General features: G+C 38.6%; 1 protein-coding gene across 2 annotated transcripts in view; it reads left to right on the forward strand.

Annotated features, from left to right (window-relative positions):
- PATJ (PATJ crumbs cell polarity complex component) overlaps positions 1-13914 on the forward strand; it is a 363529-nt gene that overhangs the window by 131878 nt on the left and 217737 nt on the right. For both annotated transcript variants that reach the window (XM_030323890.1, XM_030323891.2), the window contains exons 23-25: positions 4726-4797; positions 6840-7017; positions 12356-12466. In XM_030323890.1, coding sequence (XP_030179750.1) covers positions 4726-4797; positions 6840-7017; positions 12356-12466 — 361 coding nt within the window. The remainder of the gene's footprint in view (positions 1-4725; positions 4798-6839; positions 7018-12355; positions 12467-13914) is intronic.

The following is a 13914-nucleotide window of genomic DNA, read 5'->3' on the forward strand; positions in this document are numbered from 1 at the left end:
GCTTATATTTTTAAATCTTTTGTGTATTTACTATAGGTTTTTGGCCTGTAGTTACCATGAGACTTACATATAACAATTTACATCTATAATAGTCTACGTTAAGTTGATAATAACTTACATTTGATCCCATTCTAAAGCTCAATCTTTTTACTACTCCCCACCATGTTTTATGTTTTTGATATCATAGTTTACATATTTTTATCTTGTGTGTCCCTTAACTAATTATTGTAATCATAGTTATTTTACTATTTTTTTCTTTTAACCCTCATACTAGCTTTATAAATAATCCACGACCTTTATTATATATTTACTTTTCCAGTGAGATTTGTTCTTTCACATGGGTTCTCATTACTAATTAACACTTTCTTTTCAGCTTAAAGAAGCCCCTCTAAGATTTCTTGTAAGGCCAGTTTAGTGGTGATGAACTCCTTTAGTTTTTACTTGTCTGGAAAACTCTTTATCTCTTCTTCAATTCTGAATGATCATTTTGCCAGATAGAGTATTTTTGGTTTCAAGTGTTTTCTTTCAACACTTTGAATATATCATGCCATTCCCTTGTGACCTATAAAGCATGTGCTCAAAAAGTTGCTGGCAATCTTATCATGGGTAGTGGGTGTTTTTTTTCTTTTGCTACATTTAATATTCTTCCCTTGTCTTTAACTTTTGACATTTTAATTATAACATGTCTTGTTGTGGGTCTCTCTGGTTTCAACTTGTTTGGAACTCTCTGGGCTTCCTGGATCTGGATGGCTATTTCATTTCCCATTGTAAGGAAGTTTTAGCCATTATTTCCTCAAATGAAATTTCTACCTCTTTCTCTTTCTTTTCTCTTTCTGGGAGCCCTATAGAAAGTGAGTATTAGTTTATTTGAAGTTGTCCTATAAGTCCCTTAAGCTATTTTCATTTTTTCTTATCCTTTCTTCCTTTTGCTTCTTTGATTGGTCTTGTCTTTGAGGTGATTGATCCTTCTGTTTTGTCTAGTCAGCTATTGAATACCTGTAGTGTATTTTTCAGTTCACATATTGCATTCTTCAGCTCTGTGACTGGTTTGGTACTTTCTTATGTTTTCTATGTGTTTGTTGAAGTTTTAATTGTGTTCATCCATTCTTTCAACTTCAGTGATCATCTTTATGACCATGACTTTGGACTCTAACAGGTATATTGCTTATCTCCTTTTGACTTAGGCATTCTGAGGTTTTGTTAAATTTCATTTGGAACATTCCTCTGTTTCTTCATGTTGCTTGACTTTCTGTGTTGGTTTCTATACAGTAGATGAAACTGCCACCTCTCCAAGTCTAGAAAGAGTGGCCTTGTGTAGGAGGTGAAACTTTTCATTCAGCCCTACCACAGCTCTTGGTTGTTTCACAAATTTCTGTGCTTGTTCAAGCAGGCTGTTGTATTTTTAATAGCTCCTGGTAGTTGAGGATGTGCCTCACCTGAGGTTGTCAGTGTCCAAAAGGGGAGAATCAGGCTTTGACTAGAAGCCAAACCCTTAGGCAGCAGCTTTAAAATGATGCAAATGTATATGGTCCTGAGGGACCACATGTGTAAGCCTCACTGGCCACCAAAGACAGGCAATCTGAGGTGTGCCTTGGGTGGCAGTCACAAAAATTTGGGCTCCAGAAGAGTGTTTATAAGCTCCTTTAGGGGAGATACCAGCAAGCTGGAGCAAAGCAGAGGGAAAGTGCCAAGGTGGTGTTCACAGCCTATGTTCCTTTAGAGCCACACTGTAGGGCACTGGATGTGTGTCAAACCTGAATCCTGCCCCTTAGTCCAAAGCTCCAGGACGAGCAAAGTGACCTTTTTCACAGAAAGCCTGGGGCATATGCCTCAGTCTGCCATCTTTGAAATGCCCTGGTGATGGTAGCCTACCAAGAATGGTCCTCTGATTGCCATAGTCCTGTGGAACCCAACAGTGCAAGACCCTTCATCCACCAAAGCCAGGCAATCAAAGGGTGTCCCTGGACATCCACTGCAAACACCAGGCATCAGACTCATGGAGAACTCTCCTCCCAAGAGTCAGTGGCACTCTGGAGTGTGGCTGATGGTGAGCATGATGCGAGCACTTGCCTCTCTGGAAAGGCTTAGTCAGCCCAAGGTGTGTCCTTAATTAGACCAAATATTTATGTCTTATTATCACACCTGTCATGATTTGGGATACAGGAAAGTAGAAAATAGAAGGGAAGTTTCAATGTTGGTTTGTTTGGGGATTTTTAATTTTTAATCCTCAGTTAATATTTAAAGGGGAATTCTAAAATAGAGCATGACAATATTCCTTGCAGTAATGTCCATATTCTGAAAACCAGGATATAATGTAAAGTATCATATTTGGAATGGAAGATAAATTACATCAATAGTATGGGCTATTAAGATGCTGTTAAATAAAAAAAGAAAGATTACGATACACGGGGAAAATTTTTGATAGAAATTCAAATGAAAAAAATTGTAAAGGAAATGAATATTAAGCTTCCACTAAATGACAGTCACATCATTTAATCCTTGTTACTGTTACATAGGGTAATCAAAATATGAAAGCTTCTGCTATTACAGCTATTCAATGAACATCTATGCACATGTGCAAAGAATAATATAATGTGATAATATGAAGACTTTGCTTAAATTGGTAGAATCCTGGGTATCCTGTAGGGATTGCATTCAGCTACTTATAAAACTCTCCACTTGGGGTGGCTTAACCAAGTGGGGCTGTAATTTTTTTCACGTAAAAACCCCTGAAGAAGGTGATCTGCCGGGGTCTTAAACACCTTCCTTTCTGCTCTGCTGTCTTTAATGCATTGCTTTAGTCACTGTTTCTTCATGATTTTAAAATGCATGCCTCACTGCCAATATCATCTCTGCCTTCTAGGCAAGAAGAAAGGGAAGGTCGTAGCATGAAAGTCTCCTGCCAGATGATTCTCTCTCCATGTAATGAGTTTTTCTGGAAATCTCTGGGGACTTGTACTTCCATTTCAGAACTGTAGCTCCCAGTTAACATTAGCTGAAAGGAAGTCCAGAAAATGTATTTCTTTAAATCTGGGCATAGTGCCACCTGGAATAAAGGAGAAGTTATGTTGGTAAGGAAGGAGGAATAGGACATTAGATAAGTAATTGGCAAGTATCTGCCAAACTCTTTTTCCTTGAATACTGTGATGCTCTTAATCATGAAATCATTGACTGGCTGAGGCAACAAAACCATCTGGGAATAGGTGAGATGTTAACCACCCCTGATGATTCCAATTTCTTAACTAATACTTGGATTCTTTCGGTATTCTCTTTTTCATTCAGCCTGAAACCATTCTACCCTAGAAAGTCTGTCTGTAGACATGCAGGTGGGTTTGGAGTTTTGCTGCTATTTATAGGACTCATTTGAGACTTCAGAGAAAAATGGAGCATTGAAACGTTTAGGCTGCAACACGGATTTGGATACTGTGAGGAGGTTGTGTAGTTGCAGCCTTCCCTGAGCTTCAGTTCCTCAGGTGGAAGAATAAAATAATAATATGACCTGCAGTGCCTGCTTCACAGGGTTTTTGTGAATGTGAAATGGAAGAGGTAGTACCTACATTTTTGTATAGAGTAATAAAATGTACCTTCAGACCTATTATCTCAGGTGGTGGTCCAGAGTCACACACGCATTTCATGGTGCGGGTTAGACTGGAGCTTAGGAGTTCTCTTAGGAGTACTCTTCCAGATAATATATGGTAATGTCTCTACCCTATTAGATAGCATTACCTTTATAAGTACTTTGTAATTCAGCATTTTTAAAAGGATCTTTTTTTTTTTTTTAAGTTTATTTATTTTGAGGAGGGAAAGGGGCAGAGAGGGAGAATCCCAAGCCCTGACATGGGGCTCGATCCCATGACCCTGGGGTCATGAGTTGAGCCAAAATCAAGAGTTGGATGCTTGTAGCACCAAGCTTGGTCTTACTTCAGTTCAGGTTGCGGTTTGCACATTCAAGCCCCATGTTGGGCTCTACGCTGACAGCTTGGAGCCTAGAGCCTGCTTCAGATTCTCCTCCTCTCTCTCTGCCCCTCTAACCTCCCCCTCAAAAATAAATAAACATTAAAAAAGAGATGCTTAACTGACTGAGCCTTGCAGGCACCCCTGTAATTCAGCATTTTATGTTATCACTTCTATACCAGCATGACTTGATGGGTGAAAGTATGGCAGTGGTAGGTGGGAGGATCAAATTAGATCTACCAGAAGGAAATCTCTCTGCAAACTGCAAAGTGATGGATAATGACACAAAACGTTCATGGGATACACATCACAGGGGAGTTACTTAGTGCCAGGATGACAGATCTACAAAGAGGGATTGTTTCCTGTTTAGCCATTTCAGCTACGTATGTTGGTTTATGCTGGAGTGTTTTCTTTGCTTGTCGATCAGGACCAAGTTTTAAGGAATATATGTTATAATATTTTGTACCTTGATCATGAAACAAATGTGAAGTTGTACAAATCACACATAGATTTTTAGGAAATAGCGTCTAGACTGTCACCAATAAAAGTGTTTATAATCTGTGATGTGTGTTTCTGGATTGTTTGTTGAACATTAAAAGTAATGTATTTTTGTTTTGTACAGATAGTTAACTGTTGATGTAAATATTTTAAACCTTAAAAATTAAGAACTATTTACCTACATATAGATCGCTCAACTTCAAAACTTTGTAAGAACCTTTAACAGCACTGTTTTACAAGGTGCATGTGTGTTTTTCCTTTGTCTCTCTTCAGTGAGTTACCTGAGAGAGAAGAAGGTGAAGGAGAAGAAACTCCAAACTTCAGCCACTGGGGTCCACCAAGAATGTACGTTGATGATGTCATTGGCTTTCTCAGTAGGAGAACACAGTTGGTTGCTCTTTCCTTTCAGAGTGTCATTTAGACGTTCTCTACTGATTAAGTATTGCCATAATGTACATCTAGGCTGGTCTAAGGTTTTTTTTTTTTTTTTAATTATTTTAATATGAAATTTGTTGTTAAATTGGTTTGCATACAACACCCAGTGCTCATCCCAACAGGTGCCCCCCTCAATGCCCATCACCCACTTTCCCCTGTCCCCCACCCCCCATCAACCCTCAGTTTATTCTCAGTTTTTAAGAGTCTCTTATGGTTTGGCTCTCTCCCTCTCTAACTTTGTTTTTCCCTTCCCCTCCCCCATGGTCTTCTGTTAAGTTTCTCAGGGTCCACATAAGAGTGAAAGCATATGGTATCTGTCTTTCTCTGTGTGACTTATTTCACTTAGCATAACACTCTCCAGTTCCATCCACATTGCTACAAAATGACCTAAATTTTAGTTTCAGTTTGTCTTCTCTAGAGATTTTTACCTGGGCAAAATGACTGTAATCAATATTAGGAAAGTCTTTATCATACCTTTGCAGAGAAAGCAATTTGCAATTGTCCATGTATGGTAGTAACCAATGGACTAAGCATATTTTATTACTGCATCCTTGAGGAAGGCAGGTAGGACTTCCCTGAAAGGACTAAAATTCCTTCCCTTATTTTTTTTTTTAAGTGAACAACAACATCAGTTGAGGTTTCTATCATGTGTCAATTTATCTCTATCCTCCTTCCTTCCCTTGTGTTAGTTCCAAGTTTGTGCCTAGTTTGAGCTAACAGTATATAAAAGTCTTCCATTAGCTGCTCTATTCTGCATGCGTTATTAATGCCACAATACCTACCTACGTTGTCTGTTTTCTTCTTGCACTTCTGAATTTTGTCTTTGGGAGCCATTTTCTTTTCTTTTTTCAATGTTTGTTTATGTTAGTTTGAGAGAGCTGCCCACAAGCAGGGGAGGGGCAGAGAGAATCTGAACCAGGCTCCACACTTTCAGTTCATAGACCCGGGCTCCATCCCACTAACCTGGTTCATGACCTGAACCAAAATCCAAGAGTCAGATGCTTAACCCACGGAGCCACCCAGGTGCCCCTCTTGGGAGCTGTTTTCTGAACTACTTTTTAAAAATTTCAGTTAATCATTGGTCACATCTGTGCAGTCTGAGCAAAACTCATAACCAGGGAAGAGCAAGTTTTATTCCATTCTTTATTTTTTAAAGTTATGTGGGGTGCCTGGGTGGCTCATTCAGGTTGCCTGGGAGGCTCAGGTGGTTGAACACACGATTTCAGCTCAGGTCATGATTTCATCGTGAGTTACGAGCCCTGCATCAGGCTCTGCGCTGACAGTGTGGAGCCTGCTTGGGATTTCTCTCTCCCTTTCTCTCCCTCCCTCCCCAACTTGCTCTCTCTCTGTCTCAATAAAGGAAGGAAGGAAGGAAGGGAGGGAGGGAGGGAGGGAGGGAGGGAGGGAGGGAGGGATGTGGAGGTAGGAAGAAAAAGAACAACTTCCAGCCTTAAGAGCAAAATCTGTCCTCCACTTAAAGAACCACAGGTTAAACCTGCTGACTGGAAAAAAAACAGTTTGGGTAACAAGATTTTTGGTCAGAAATTTATTTTATTATGAAAGTTTGTGGGTTTTGTCAAAATGATATATGTGACTTTCTTGATTTTTTTTCACCCATTTATTACTTTCTTCATTCTTTGCTAATGTTATGGATATAGATTAAAAGAACTAATTACAGAAAATATATTGTGGTAGGAGCTGTGAACATTAAGAATATTAAGAGGTGTAATTATTGTTTTAGAAATCTTTTGCTAAATTTAGGCTTCACATGTGCCACAAATCACTGAAAATATCTTAGAATTTTTGAACGAGGTACAATTTTGATAACATTTGTAAAAATATATTCATATAAGATATGAGTCACAAGGATATGGTACAAAGTGAACACTTCTAGTGACAGTCCAACAAGTTATACTAACTTATTCATGAGTGAATTTATTTTCTTTTTACAGTGTTGAGATTTTCAGAGAACCCAATGTGTCCCTTGGTATTAGTATTGTTGGTGGACAAACTGTTATAAAACGCCTGAAGAATGGAGAGGAACTTAAAGGTATATTTATCAAACAAGTTTTAGAAGACAGTCCAGCAGGAAAAACAAATGCTCTTAAAACAGGAGATAAAATACTTGAGGTAAATGATGTTAAAATTCTGTTTTCGTTTGAAACCTGCTTTAAGACAGTAATATTTAACCAGAAGTCCTCCCTTCATTGTTGGGGTATATGTATGTACAATTGGTGTATTTTCTTCCCATGCCTTAGTTTGTATGTTGTTTACATAATTATATGTATATAATTATAACATCAGGATGGTAGCATACAGAATGCTGCACAAAGGCGCAGCTGACTGAAAAAACAATTCTATGATTTAACAGAATGAGGCAGGTGATGAGCATTGTGCTTCTCCCACAGTCTGACAAGTTGTAATTTTTTTTCATCATTTAAAAAATTTCTAATATTCTCTTTTTTGTAGGTGTAGTTGATCTAGATTGAATGTTACATTAATTTTTGTAGGTGTAGGAGGTATACAACATAGTGATTCGACAATTCTGTACATTCCGCAGTGCTTGCCCCAAGTGTAGTTAGCATCTGTCCCCATACAACATTGTTACCATATTATTGACTAGATTCCCTAGAACAAGCTCTACCTTTTATAAATATGTGTCAGTGGAATAGCCACACACATCCTCCCAGATTCCATTGGAGGGAGGGGCGAATCCATTGTTCACATGTGGCAGATTTGCAGAGCAGAGTTTAAAAGGTCCATCAAGGCACTGAGAATGTCCTGAGGTCTGAACCTCACACATTTCTTTGCATTGCATTTATTGGATGACCTCATATTCCATATCTTCAGTCCCAGCATCTGCTTCTTCGTGACACCTGCTTTATGATGATAAACTTCAGTCCTGGTGCTTCAGCTCTGATAAAGTGAAAAGAGCACTGGAGGTCATGGGGTGAAGTCTTGATTGCCCTGTTTACTTTGCATTTGTTCTTGGACAAATTATTAAATGCACCTTATTCTTGTGGAAATGAGAATTCAAAACCCATAGCATTATTGTGAGTATTAAAGCAAAGAACTGTGTAAAACCTTTCTGTATATACAAATATTAGGTTATATTTGTGTTTTTGAAATTGAAAAAATTTCAAACACACGGGGGACATGGCAGTGAAGAAAATGAGCAAAATTCCTACTATGGCATTTACATGGTAGTAGGGAAGATATTACATAGGTGATGTGTAGAGTGTTAGATTGTAGATTCTATGGAGAAATAGAACAGAAAGATAAGGAATGGAGGTGGTAATTGCAACTGATTGGTTATGGAAGATGATACTGAGACAAATACAGGAAGCGTGAGAATGAGCCCTGTGGATGTATAGGGGAAGAAGGATCCAGGCAGAGAGAACTAAAAGGCGAAAGCTCTGAGGTAGGAGTTTGTCTGGCTGTGTTGAAGGAGCAGAAAGCAGACTGGCACTGATAATGTAGCTAAAGGGAGCAAGAGAGCGCGAAGAGAAAAGGTCTGAGAGGTAAAGTGAAGCCACATCACAGAGAGCTTGGAAGGTTGTCTTTGAACGCAGTGAGAATCCATTAGAAGATTATGAATGCATACATATTTTAAAAGGATTACTCCTTCTGGGGCAGGTGTGGTTTCCTTTATTAAGTATTTGCATGGTACATTGGTTTGCTTTTTGTTTTTTTGTTTTTTTTCATTCCTTCATTTTCACCTTTATTTGTGATTTTGTTTTAGTTGTATGTTTTGTAAGCAATACATAAGGGATTTTGTCTTATTAAATCTACATTGATAATCTTCATCTAGTAAATAAGTGGCATGGATTAATTTTTTATTTTGATTCCTGATATATTTGAACTTAATTTTTAAATATATGTTTTGTATTTTGTTTGGTCTCTCCCCCACCTTAACTTTCTATTTTGAAATACAGAGTCATGGGAAAGAAATTGTAAAGAAATACACAAGGAGGTCCCATATACTCTTCCCTCAGCCTCCCTCAATGTTAATGTTACCTTAACAGTAACTATAGCCATAGTACGATAGCAAAATCAAAATACTGATATTGACATAATTCACAGACCTTATTTCCATCTTACCAATTAGGCACACACCGATGTATAACTGTATGTGTTTTTATAGCTCTCCAGTTTGATCACATGTGTAGCCTTGCATAACCACCACCACAATCAAGAAACTCAACTGTATCACCACAAGACTCCCCTGTGCTACCCTCTGCAGCCATTCCTCTTCCCCTCTTCATATCCCCCCATCCCCAACCTCTGAGAATCACTGATCTGTTTCTCCATGTCTTTAATTATCTCATTTCACAATTATCACAGAAATGGAATTATGCATTCTGTATCTTTTTGAGATTGGCTTTTTTCATTCTGTATAATTTCACTGAAGTTCATTTAATCTGTTGTGTCCATTAATAGTTGATACCCTTTTATTATGTCTGAATAGTATTTCATGGTGTGGAGGTACCACAGTTTAACCATTCATCCACTGAAAGCCACTTGGGTAGTTTCCAGTTCTTGGCTTATTGTTATGAATAAAGCTTCTCTAAATATTTGTATACAAGTTCCTGAGTGAAAATAAGTCTTCATTTGAGATAAAGGCCCAAGAATGCAATTGCTGGGTTGTATGGTAAGTCCATTTTTAGTTTTGAAAGGAGCTGTCAAAACTATTTTCCACAGTGGCTGTACTATTTTACATTCCCACCAGCAATGTATGAGTGGCCCAGTTTCCCCACATCCTCACCAACATTTGGTGTTGTCACTGTTTTTCATTCTGCACATTCTGATGGGCAGATAGTGATACCTCATTGTTGTTTTGAGTTTCCCCAATGGAAAATGATAAAGAACTTTTCACACCTTATGTATGTGTCCTTTTCAGGGAAATGTTTATGCAGGTCTTTTGCCTGTTTCCTAATTGGATTGTTCATTGTTTATATTCTTAAATTTTGTGGGTTTTCCCCTCATCTCTCTCTGCTGTAAGATGAATGTATTCTCTCACTTATCCATCAACACTTTTATATCACTGTTGTGTCTCAGATTTAGTAAATTTCTTTAAACTCACACCAGATGTGAAATGTTAATACTTGAATCTTTATTTTGTCAAACATACTGAGTCATTTGTTTACTTTTTTCCCGTGAAGAGAATTACTCATTTGTTTTTAAGTAAAGCTTAATATTTCTTTCTGCCTTGAAACAATTGCACAATTGCATAAAAGATTAGGCCCATGTAGAGAAGAATTTGTTTAAGTGGGAAATTGGAATTTAATTTAATTTTTAGAAATGGGTCTGTCTTGTGTGAATGGGACACACTTTGGGTTATAAATTTACAGCTTAGAAACACTCAGGTTATTTTTTTGTTGTAACAGAATTCCATTTTCCCCCCTAACTTCCCAACTTTAGGGATTCACATTTAGCCCTGTGGAAATCTGTGTTGGGGAAACCGAAGCTGGTTATTACTGGAAGATGAAGTGGTTCTTTTATAGCTTCTACCTCATTTATTGTAGAATGTCATGGGGATCAGGTTATTCGTAAGAAGCTTCATCAAACCCTTGTGATTGCTTTTAAGCTTCAGTTAAATTTTTTTCTATATGCATTTACTATTATCCTCATCCTTCCTGAGTTCAGATGGGAAAAGGCTTTACAGAGCATTGAAACCTCCCACCGGATGTCTGTTAGAATAAAAGGCCAAAGTTCCTGCCGTGGCTTTTGTGTTGTGTGCCTTCAGCTGCCTTCCTGACCTCACCTCTCTCTCCTCTCCATTTTACACTGTGCTTTAGACTCACCTGCCTTTTTTATTTTTTTATTTAAAAAATTTTTTTGCTAATCATTTATTTCTTTTTAGAGAGAGAGCAAGCAGGGGAAGGGACAGAGGGAGACAGAATCTTAAGCAGGCTCCATGCTGAGTGCAGAGCTGACACAGGGCTCAATCCCATGACCCTGGGATCATGACCTGAGCCAAAATCAAGAGTCAGACACTTAAGTGTCTTAAGCACCCAGGCACCCCTGGACCCACCTGCCTTCAGACCTCTCTCACATACGACGCTCCTGTCTCATACCTTCAGGCCCTTACCTGTGTGTCCCTCAGCTTCAGAGGTGCTCAGTTTTCTCTTCACTCTGCTCTGATTCCGTGATTGATCATCCTTGTCGTTTCCAGCTCCTTGGATCCCCTTTGCTTTTACTGAACTTGTCTGGGGGAACCACATCCTAGTTTAATGCAACTCTTTGCTTATTTCAGGACTCTGGCATGGCTGGAGAAAATAACAGTGATGTCTGGTCTCATTTTAAAATTCATGAGCTCCTTCTCAAGTGAGTCTTTAGTTCTGCCCTGCAATCCTGTAATATGTCCCTAGTTATTTCATTTTCCTGCTTCCCGACGTAACTCCTTCATACCTCCTAAACTGCTCAGTTTATGGTCCTTGTTTTTTATTTCATGGAGAAAATGAAAGCAGTCAAAAAGGAACTTCCCCTTGCTGCCACTGCGTGCCAAATCTTTTTTTTTCCTAACTGTATCTGTAACAACAAATGAACTGTTTGTGCTTCTGTCTAAAGCCAACCTGCCTGACTTGTAGCACAGAAGTCATTCCCTCCTCAGTGTCCAAGGATTTACTTCTACAGGTGTCACTTCTCTCTCTCATATCCATTTCCTCTCCACTGCACCACGATTACTGTGATACCTCCCATCTCAAACACAAAAGCCAACCTTGATCCCACATCCCTATCCACCTACATTCCGATTTCTTTGGTCTCCTTAACATGAAAAAGTATTCACAAACTGTCATTGTCTGCTGACCATAGGCACCCCTGCATTTACCAAGGCCTTGTTACATTATTGTTTTGAAAAACTGGTTCTGTTAAATATGGTAAATACAGAATGCTCTTGGAGATTATGGACGTTTGCATGTTAGGTTTTCTGAAATCTGTATGATGAGGAGCTATTTACACTTACCCCAATTTACTGAACAGAGAACACTTTTAGTAAAAGAACCCATGGATATTTTCATAGTTCTTTTTTGAACATCATTTGAGAGATGTTCCGCTACTCAATTGTGATAATGGACAGTGTGCTTAAAATATCATACTTCTCAATTCGAGAGAAGAGTCCAGACCGCCCTTCCCTGTCCCCACTCAGAATTATGTGCTGTGTTGGTGGCAGAGGTGACACCACAGCACAGAAGCTTCTTAGGATTCTGTCATGAACTGAGCTACCTATTTTGGATAATTGTATTTAACCAGGGCTATTGTTACTAAGATGTTTGTCTCATTCGCTTGTCTTGAAGGCAGAATGTTATTTTCCTTAAATATGTTCTCCTAAAGCAACAAAGCTTTTTATGGGCCAATCTTAGTTTTTTGGCTTTGGTCTAATTCATTAGACTCTGGCTGTTCTCATAGCTAGTTAATATATGTGAACTCGACAGCCTTTCTAATTGAAGTGACTTCTGTGTTTCAGGTGTCTGGAGTAGATTTGCAGAATGCCTCACACAGAGAAGCAGTTGAGGCCATTAAGAATGCAGGAAATCCTGTGGTGTTCATTGTTCAGAGCTTGTCGTCCACTCCAAGAGTAAGCCTAAGTTAATATTTTCAATGCGTTCAAAAATACTCTCTGCGTATCTATAGACCAAGCTTTTCCTCTGTGTTTTTTTCTACATTATTTTCATTTTGATCCTACTATTACCCAGAGAAAGCATTACTTCATAAAAATTTAGTTATTTTCTTTAGTTATTCACTTTCCCCTTTTTTCTTTGATTGTGGTCGTTTGGCCAAATTTGAGTCATTCCAGCTTGCACTGGTTTAAGTCACAGGCTGTGGAGTCAAACCGACCTGTTTTCAATTCCTTGATTTCCCTGTTTACCAGCTTTGCTAACTGAGAGACAAGTTACTTAACTTTTCTGAGCCAGTTACTTTATTTATAAAAATACTTTGAACATAAAGGGGTCAGATATAACACCATTCTAGAGGTACTATCATGTTCTGTGTATTTATTAAAGCGTGCAAACATGGTGCATTGTCGTATGTTCTTTTGGACATTCCGAATTCAAAACCAGCAGTATTTAATCATAACGCTTGCTTCTGTAATAAATTACTCTTTTGGTATGGAATTACAACTCTAATGTTAGTGGCAGGGTATGTATTTTATATTGTAACATGCAGCAGAAATATCACCCATAAGCCCTGTAACGGGAAGAAATGTTTATTTTTCTTTATTTTATGGAAGACAGCTGTTCAAAACACAGGCACTTTTGAACAGTAGAAAAACTGTGCATGTTTTCTAAAAATGCTTTTCAATAAGTAAGGCAGTCTTTTTCAACCTTTTGTATGTCAAGGCATACAGAGAATAGTATTTGGGTGGCAAACCGGACAGACAGATGTTTGGCTGCCCTGAGGGCGGGGGTGGGGGGGGGCATCGACACACTGCCACACTTGAACCTCCCTGCACACAGTAGGCTACACGCTCCCCCCACCGCTCTGCTGTGGTGCACTGCATTGCAGTATGATCCCTCCTAGTCCAAGACTGACTGACAGAGGTGAACTGAATAAAGTCTTTTCCCTCTGATACCATTTGAAATTTTTTGGAATCCACTTTTGAAGTCTTTTTTGGAATCAAAGTTTTTGGAAGCCACTTTTTAACTCTTACACTCAGAGAAAGTTGTGGAAGCTATCACTTTTATTTCTGGAAACTTGAGTTCAATAGGAAAAATGGCCAAATTATTCCTTGCCAAATGGCACTTCTAAAGAAACCGTTTTGAGCTAGAATGAGCCAATCAAATTATACCTTTATGTGGCCACTTGTGAATGCCCTGCCCAAAAAATGTTCACAGCTTTTAAGTAAGTTATAAAGTCAACCAAAAAGGCCAAGCAAGCATTTAATCCAGCCTTTGCTGGTGAGCTGAAGTGGAAATTTTCACTCAGATGACAAACGGTGCAGTTTCTTGCAACTGTTCAAAAAAGATCTTCTCTGCATTGTGCCTTGCTCGAGTCATTCAGCCCCAATGCGGCACAGCAGACTGC

Source organism: Lynx canadensis, chromosome C1, assembly GCF_007474595.2.
Source record: "Lynx canadensis isolate LIC74 chromosome C1, mLynCan4.pri.v2, whole genome shotgun sequence".
Lineage (NCBI taxonomy): Eukaryota > Metazoa > Chordata > Mammalia > Carnivora > Felidae > Lynx > Lynx canadensis.